Below are 9,893 nucleotides of genomic sequence, written 5' to 3'. Positions count from 1 at the left end.
TGTGTTTCTTGTGAAGTGTGGTTTACATTAGGAAAAGAAGTGCCACTTAGTCATGATGACACCCAAGCTTTCTGAAGGCTTTTGACTTAATGTTTTGCATTGGTACCAGTGCTTTAACATAAATCTTTTCAGTGGTTGCAAGACAAGGACATGAAGAGGATGAGTGGAATGTATAATTTGATATGCCAAAGGCAAAACAAAACCACAATGCAAGTGTTAGAGGCATCTTATACAACGCTCTATTTAAAATAATGTTCTTTAATGACTCATGTCCTTTATAATGAATAATGGCTAAGATTCACAGTTTTCTGTGGTATTATTAATGAATACACTGAAGTTGATCACAAACTTCAATGTGCATCTTTCTTTATGAGCCACAATTGAGATACGATGTGTTTAACTTGGAATATGATTTTATATTAATTGTATTAGTTTATATTGGGTGCAATTTTTATTGGTTTCCCACTATTATAGTTTTTGAATGCTTTCCGTGAAAAATCTGCATACAATACATCATGCTAATCTTTTTCTTTAGCACACTGCATTGAAAGAAAAGGTGTGATTAAATAAAATTAAAACAACTTTTCAGATGGTTGGAAATGGGGAAATTAAGAGAGAGAAAAAAGTAATAAAAAAGACAGGAGAGAGAAGTAAGTAGAAACATACGTACATATGGATGGCGATTAGAGTTGTCAGTACAAAGAGGGAAAATAATGTTTACTTCATTAACCATAACTTGAATTTCTTTAATTTCTTTCTATATCATCACCACTGTTATTTTTTCAGCATCTGAAAACTATGGGATTTACAAACCAAACAGTTCCTACTAACTTTTTACTCCTGGGACTTTCAAGTGACCCAGAATTACAGCCTGTCATGTTTGGACTGTTTCTGTCCATATATCTGGTCACAATGATTGGGAATCTGTTCATAATCTTGTGCGTTATTTCAGATTCTCATCTCCATACTCCCATGTACTTTTTTATCTGCAACCTCTCCTTGAATGATCTCTGTACAAGCACCACAATAATCCCAAAGATGCTGGTGAACTTCCAGGAACAGAATCTAAGTATAACCTTTGCAGGATGCCTCACCCAGGCTTGCTTTGCCATGCTTTTTGCCAGTCTGGAATGCTGCCTCCTTGCAGCAATGGCATATGATCGTTATGTGGCCATTTGCTACCCCTTGAGGTACACAGTCATCATGAATTGGCGTATGTGTAGCGTACTCACCCTATTCTCCCTGCTCAGTAGCACTATAAACGCATTACTTCTCAGCCTCATGGTGATGTGGTTGTCCTTCTGCAAAGATTTGGAAATTCCCCACTTCTTTTGTGAAATTACCCAGGTCATCAAGGCAGCCTGTTCTAGCACATTCATCAACAACATACTGATAAATATTGCAGGTTTAATATTTGGTGGCATTACTTTTGTTGGAATCATTTTCTCTTACACTGAAATTGTCTCCTCTGTCTTGAAAATACCATCTGTTCAAGGAAGATACAAAGCCTTTTCCACCACGGGATCTCATCTGTCAGTTGTTTCTTTATTCTATGGGACAGCTTTTGGTGTATGCATTAGCTCAGCAGTAACTCACTCGCGCAGGATAACAGCCGTGACATCGGTGATGTATACTGTGGTGACACAAATGCTGAACCCCTTCATCTACAGCTTAAGGAACAAAGACATGAAGCAAGCCTTGAAGAAACTCATAGGTAGGATGACTTCCCGTCCATAAATATGTTGTCTTCTTTGAATGGATTCTATAGTTAAATCACTGTACCAGGATTCCTGACCAACCCTTCACTAATCCTTTTAAATTCAATAAATGGCATGATGCGAAATAAATTTAATCTTGTGTTTATTAACTCTTCCCCTGTATTTATGTATGTTTGAAAAAATGTCTCAACTCTATTATCCATTTCTTTTCTCATTTTTCAAAATGTGGGAAAAAGTGTGTGGGTGTGTTCTGTATCTGTATATTATATAAATGTGAAACATGTCTGTGTATTTGTAAATATTTGTCCATTAATATGTATATTATATGTGTATATAAAAGGATATAGAATATTAATCTTATTGACAATTAGAAGTTATACATATTTTTGAAGTACAAGAATGTGGAGACACAGAACTGGCTTAGAGTGCAGACTTGTCCTTGGACAGATGAGACAAAGTTGAGGAATGACTGCTTGGCAGACCAAGCATAGATGGAAGCATACTTTCTCTGCTTATTTCTCAAATTTCCATCAGAATCTGGACCATTGATAAGAAAGTGGCTTTGAGCTCAGTTTATCACTCTCCACCAGAAATAGGTTAAGGAAGTGCTTTGTTTCTTTATACTTTTTTGTTTTGTCTCTTTATACTTCTTTTTATTCTTTATACTGCTTTTTATTGACACATTGTTTCATGCAGGGGGAGGTAAGAGTATCTCATTATCATCTACATGAGTAAGGGGGATTTGAGAGTTAAGGTAATGTTTCTTAGTCTGTATAAAAGTTTCATACAAAATAAAGTTTCTTATGCAGTTGTTTATACTCTGCATTCCCTGTGTCCTGATTTGCACAAGACCCTTACCCAGGGACCCCAACGCACTAGACATTGAAACAAGAAGACATTTCAACATATGTAGAAAATGTGTAATGGATGATCAAATCCTGGCAATTAGGCAAAGTGTTACTTCCAATATTTATACTAATTTCCATCAACAATATTGAAACTTATTTGAATTTATGTCATTCATTTTTGTCAACCATAGTAATAAATGCTAGAAGTTACTCATCTATCCTGATATAATCATGTATTTGTTAACCATTCTCTGTCTATTCCTCACCCATATCTTTCCAAACTTGTCATAATCAGTATTATTTTATCTGCTGTGAAATCAATTTTGCCTATGATGTGTAAGTGAGAAAATATGACAATTGTTTTTTTTGTTTCTATTTTCACTTGATAAGATAGCTTCTCGCTTAATGTTGCCTAAAATGATTGTAAATGTGTCATTTTTCCTTTACAATTATATCCACTGAGAATTGTTTAAAATTCATTTCTTTAGTGAACTGCTGTACAACTGAATAAAAATGCATACATTGCTCATAAACATTTATCTCTCTTCCTTTAGATTTGCGTTTATTGCTGGAGTAGTTTTACGAAATAGTACTTGTCCTGATAGCTTTTAAGAAACACCATACTGACTTCAGACTCAGTTAGCCACTTAATTAACAATAGGTCATGAAAGATCAAGTTTCTCTGTAGTGTCACTGCCATTTCTTACTTACTATCGACCTGATGATGCAATTCTAACTCAGGTGATATGGCAATGAAAATTATATAAATTTCATTGTTAGAATGATGTTGAATCATTTTTTAAAAATCCATTCATCTTTGGTATCTATTATTTTGAGTAAAGCATATTCAGCTCCATTATTTAGTATTCAACTGAACTCTGAGATTTTTTTTTCTGTTGAATTCCTTTTATTTTCTGGCTGTGACCCACATTATTTTAAGTATCTGCATCAGTGTAACATGGATGTGACCTGTTAAAATTACTGAGGCAATTTTCAAACCTATTAAGAGATTTGTGACCCGTTCATTAAGGTCAGGTCAAATGCAACCCAGATGAGGCCCCCAGATCAGAAGGAGGTAAGATTTTTTCAACCTTCTAAAGGAGCATCAATATCAACATATTCAGTTTTTTTCCCTAAAATATAACACTAAAGATTTTCTCAGTAATTTCATGTTAGTAAGAGATGTATAGAATTTTCAGGAAGAACCTTTTAGGATCTAATATGACAAAGACATGTTAAATCTGACATATTCAAACGTGCAGAATTTTTCCTTTTTTATAAATAGCCAGGAGTTTTTGATATAACAGTGTTATATCTTCCAGTACATTTTTTATATGAAGTATCAGTTAGAGAAATGCAATAGCAATATTTTTATGGCCTTTTCCATTTTGAGAATTTTTAACCTTGTTAATATTTAAAATTGAGAAATTCTTTATCATATCTGATCACTGTACTTCTGAGATGCAACTAGAAAAGAAGAAAATATTATTAATTTTTAATGTTCGGTTGTATATTTATATATTTTATATTATATGTGGAGATGGAAAATGTAAATAGTCTTTCATATCGATTAAAATTGTGGTAGCACAATTTGTGCTCTGTGAATAAGGTTAATTAAGTGTTTTTTATAGTCTATTAGAAAGGAAAAACATTGTGTAATTAACTACTTGCATGCATGTTTCCAAATTTTGGAAGTGCCAGAGATTTCTCTTAAATGTTTCCATAAATCACATATTTGTAGGCTAATTTATTGTCCCTGTTATGACTAAACAGTTTTATTTATAAAATAATTTAACATTTTTAAATACACAAATTAAATTGCATTTATATTATTCTATAGACTTTAACATTTTTATTTATATGTATATGTGTGTTCAGGTGTTCATAAATTTATGTATATGTACCATATGTGTGAAGGTGCCCCTGAGTCTTCCGGAAGAGACGGAAGTGCTCTGGACCACTGAGTCTCCTCTCCAGTCCCAATCTATCTTATTCTTAAAAATTAGCAAAGATTCTATTTCTCACTTAGTGAAATATCTATGTACAATATGCTGATTTGGTCATTTAAAATGTAATTTAGTTATCCCTTGAGAATTCTATACATGAATATGATGTGTAGTGATCATATCTACAACCCAGTCATGTCTTCCAATTCTTCCTAGGACCCATACTACATCAGCCTCATTATATGAAGTTTAAGTACCCTCTATTTTATAGTCTACTAAATCCAATTAGTGCTTTTTGTACAAGTTTGTGGGACCACTGACTAGAGCAGTGGTTCTCAATCTGTTGGTTTTGAACCATATGGACATCCCACAACTAATATCCTGTATATCATATATTCATATTATGATTCATAACAGTAGCAAAATTACAGCTATGATGTGATAATGAAAGAATATTATGTTGAGGTCATCACAACTTGAGGAACTGTATTAAACTGTTGCAGTAATGTTAAGGTTGAGAATCACTGTACTAGAACATAGGCAACCTATTAAGAGTCACATCCCACAATAAAATTGACCGCCTTCTTCCAGCAGACTTCCAGTGCCATTAGCTCCTTTTCTAGAGGTGGCCTATATATAAACTAAGTATGTTCAAATATCATGTGGTTGGGCAATATGAGCATTGGAAATATATTTCTTGATATTGTCTTTATTTTTCAGGTTTCCTGTTGTGTGTAGTGGATACAGTCTTATGCCTCATTTTCTCCTGTGGTTTAGTTTGAAAAATAAACAAAATTTATACTAAAATGGTCTTAAGAATAATCACTTCTTTTGATTTAAGGTTTGCATAGTTTAATTTTCACCTTTTAACTCTGTCATAACACAATTTTTGTAAATTTAAAATGAATACTGTACTTATAATAATGAAAAGTAAAGTTCTTTTAAATAAGGATTTGTTTTTATTAGAACTTTTAATTATGTTTCTACATGTCTATGTGTGTGTTCACAAAGATGAAAGTGGCCAGGGAATCCAAACAATGGTGTTGGATCCCCTGGAGCTCAAATTATGGGTGTTTATAATCAGCCAGATATGCATTTTGGGAATAGAATTCAGGTCTTTCTACAAACCAGAATACACACTCTTTACCATTCACCCATCTCTGCAACACTGGTCTGTTATCCCATTGCTTATCCCATTTAACCCTTATTATTTTATTTTTTCCCCTTTCCTCCTTCATTTCACCTTCATTCTATTTCATTCCTTTGAAAAGTCACTCCAATTATTACTTTATGAGTTTCCTTATGTATATGGGTACTCTTAGTTTAAAAACAATTTAAACACAATTTAAAATATCTTAAGAGTCAAAACTAGCATTATCATATGACAGAGAATCTGTAATGTTTGTCCTTATCTATCTGGGTTTCTTTACTAAGAATGAGAGTTTCCTGCTCTATCTATTTACCTGCAAACTTTATTTCATTATTATTGATAACCTCATGATATTCGATTTTGGTATGTGTGTTGTAGAGTAATCTTTTTTACACTGTGAAGAAGTGTTACTCTGAGCAGTTTAACCAAAAGCTGAACAACCAATACTGAGGCAGGACTTCCAGGCACAGAGAACACTGGGAAAAGAAAGTCACCAGTCAGATGCATAGTAAGCATTGCAGGCATTACAAAGTAAAGGGAACCAAGTCATATAAAAGAACATAGATTAAAAGATATAGGTTTCTGGGCAGTGGTAGTACACTCTTTTAATTCTAACACTTGGGAGACAGAGACAGGTGGGTCTCTGTGAGTTCAGGGCTAGTTACAGGACAGGATCCAAAGCTATAGAGAAACCTGGTCTCAAAAAAATGGAGATATGGGTGGGTTAATTTAAGTTATAAGAGACAGAAAGAAGACTAAGCTATCATCTGCCTTTCATAATTAATAATAAGTCTCCATGTCATAACTTGGGAGCTGGGTGGAGGGACAGAGAAAGACTAGTTACATTTGTTACTCCTATGTAAGGCATGACCATATGGAATGAGCAGTCACTCATGTGGTCACCACTGTAGTCACCCTAGGGCCTCTTCATGAGCACTCCCCACAGATAACTGCTGCTCACAGGTACTCCAGAAAGAGAGTTCAACAACTTCCCAGAGCTCTGATAGTAAACACGACTTCAACCCATACCTTCCAGCATGAGACTTGGCCTTCAAGGAACCAAGGAGAGTGGATCCAGTCATCAGAATCAAGCATCAAAGGGTCTAGCCTCCAACTAGCTGTTTAAGCTTTGACTTACACAGTCAGAGAGCATTGCAAGCAATTAGTAAAGTGAGGTCCAGGCCAAAAAATCCTTTATGTAAGTGCAGAATGCTTCAAAATGTGCCCCAATGCTAAGAGGAAAAAATGAAGATGTGTACAAACACTCATAGACAAAAGAATTTAAAAATAATAAAGCGAAGTCTTTAAAATTAGAGTAAAAGAAATTTAAAATAAGCCACATAAGGATGAAAAATACTTTGGACATCTGGATTCTGTATGGTGCTTTGCTGACTTAGAATTTTTGAATGCTGATAAGTAAACAACAACATTGGATTATGAAAGGAACTGCTGAGTTAAACTACCAGCCTATATACTTCAGAGATGTCTTGGCTTCAGAATGGAAGTTCAGAAATTTGTTGCATTGGAGGAGAGGTTATGCCTTTTGTTTCTACATGAAATGAAAAGTTATGGATTCTTTCGAAATTCATAAAAATCATATTTGTTCATAAAATCTTGGTTACATGAGGGAAAAAGAAAAGACTAAAAGTGAAGTGTGTGCTAGTCTCTCTGCATGTAAACAGCTATGAGACTGGATGAGACATGTTAAATTTTGTTTACTACAGAATCTTCATGTATTATTGAATAAATTGAATGAAATTTATGTCCTGGCAATGCTGAAGCACGTTTTAGCAGCCTGTATATGGCATTTATGTTGAACTTGTCCATATTGGCTTTTATGGTCTAAGTGGATGAGGATGACTGAACACATTTATATGTCATCATTTTGTATGGATTAGAGATTTATATTGCAGCTTGGTTATACAGTCCAAACAGACTTATAAAGTTCACAGATCCCTTTTACCTGTTCAATAATAAAAAAATCCTTAGCTGAATAGTGCACACAATGTTGTGCATCCCATACTTAACCTAATGAAGATATATGTTACATTTAAAAGTTTGTGTGTTTTTAGAAAAGAAAAAAAATCAGACACCAATGAAAACAAATAGCCCAGATGATCCAGTTTCTCAAAATGCCTCTATTGCAGTTTCCTCAAAACTCAGCTTTCAGAACAACTTCAAAACTACTGGCTAAGATAGTCCAGTCTCACAAAATATTCCACCCAGGACTTTAGATAGACTCCACACTTTCCCACCACACAGAAACTAGACAATAAAATTAGACAGCTAGCTCTCTGACTTCACCATTATCTCAAATTTCTCAGGGTCCCCTAGAGATGCCATCACCACAGACAACATGGAGCTGTATAGAGAACATAAAACCCACATTCCCGGGAGCTGGAGAGATGGCTCAGAGGTTAAGAGCATTGCCTGCTCTTCCAAAGGTCCTGAGTTCAATTCCCGGCAACCACATGGTGGCTCACAACCATCTGTAATGACGTCTGGTGCCCTCTTCTGGTCTGCAGACATACACACAGACAGAATATTGTATACATAATAAATAAATAAATAAATAAATATATTTAAAAAAACCCACATTCCCAAGAGGTAGGTGGGTGATCAGTTGATGGGTTATGGATGTTTGTCATCATTTAAGGGGGTTGGTTGTAAATTGTTAGTGGTCATGAAAAGAAAAAAACAAAGCAAGTGAGGCTAAAATCAAGACTCTCTTCTGAAAAGAAAAAGGAAGGATATAGTATATTGATCCAAACTTAAGGTTATTTTGTTATAAAGTGCTGTATTATATATATTTATTATTGTTTAAGATATTGTACCTAGGGTTAGAGAGATGGCTCAGCAGTTCAGAGCATTTGTAATTCTTTCAGATGTCTTGAGTTCAATTCCTAGCAACCACATGATGACTCACAACCATCTATAATGGGATCTGATATTCTCTTCTGGCATGCAAAAATATATGCAGATAGTGCACCATAAACATAAAATAAATACATATTTTTTAAAAATATATTGCACATATGCAGCTCATTTAAAATGTAATAAACAGCTTGTCCTTGAAAAGCTATTTAGTCCTTTAAAGCAATTTAGGATAATAACAAAATACAAATTAGTAGCTAGTGTTCTATAAAAATGAAGCTTGTAATCGTATTAGGTTTGTTCTTAGGTTAAACAGATATAATTAGATAGATAAATGGTCTTCAAGCACTTCAGAGATCTAAAGAATATGAAATTTTAATGTTTTAATAACATAGGACTTTTCATGACAGTGAGACACATCTGCTCCTGGAATCACTAATTTACTTCATAAAAGGATGATGGAAATCGAAGAATTTCCATATAAATCTTATTTTTATGACAAAACTAGTCATTTGTGCAAGAAACTATTCTTTTCTTTGACAGCAGACAGAATTCTGGGCCAGCTAGATAAGCAGGATACAGAGAAAAGTGACTGTTAAACTTTGTTAAAACAAAGTAGGACAGTTCATCAAAATTCCTGATTCATAGACACGTCTCCCAGACATTTTGCAGGGAACACAAGAAAGCAACAGCTGAATTTTGTCAAAACTGAGCATGGAGGTCTTTCAAAATTCCTGCTTCATGAAGTGTTTGCCAAATATTCCAGGCCTGCAGGCCAAAGATGGATGCCCCAACATTATAGATGAACTTTGAGTGACTGACAAAGTAGATAGATAGCTCTGCTGTTTCTAAATTTTTGAAAGTTTCTTTCAATGCACTTACTGTTTACTCAGGTAATAAATCCTTGTTGGGTCTTTGATGAAGTTGAAGATGAGACAATTAGAGTTTTATTTACCCATGATAGAAATCAATTAGGACCAAAATTCTGAAACCATGAAGTGAGGATAGATAATAAAGTATTTTCTTTGAGTTTGCCAAATACAAATGAACTGGGCTCTGTAAGTATAATTCTTACCTGATAATTGTATTTTATTGTTTATAGATTTATGGAATTAAAATGTTTCCTTTTAAATAGAAAAAACGGGGGGGAATGTGGAATAATCTTTGTTACACTGTGAAGAGGTGTCCCTCTGATACATTGGTTTATAAAATAAAAAGTTGAATGGCCAATAGCTAGGCAAAATTTCCAGGCATAGGGGCACTGGAAAGAGGAAGATAGTGGTCACCAGTCAGTTGCAGAAGCAGCATTGACAATGCAAAGTAAAGATAACCAAGCCATGTAAAAGAACAAAGACCA

General features: G+C 34.3%; 1 protein-coding gene across 1 annotated transcript; it reads left to right on the top strand.

The window, feature by feature from the left end:
- Window positions 1-792: 792 nt before the first annotated feature.
- On the top strand, window positions 793-1,737 carry LOC146894447 (olfactory receptor 7G2-like). Its single transcript, XM_085688512.2, has one exon. The coding sequence runs from the start codon at window positions 799-801 to the stop codon at window positions 1,735-1,737; it is 939 nt and encodes a 312-aa protein (XP_085544638.2). The 5' UTR covers window positions 793-798.
- Window positions 1,738-9,893: the final 8,156 nt, after the last annotated feature.

The sequence above is a fragment of the Myodes glareolus genome, chromosome 4 (assembly GCF_982192425.1).
Source record: "Myodes glareolus chromosome 4, mMyoGla1.1, whole genome shotgun sequence".
Taxonomy (NCBI): domain Eukaryota; kingdom Metazoa; phylum Chordata; class Mammalia; order Rodentia; family Cricetidae; genus Myodes; species Myodes glareolus.
The sequence above is the reverse complement of the archived record's forward strand: the minus strand, read 5'-3'. Positions and strand labels throughout refer to the sequence as shown.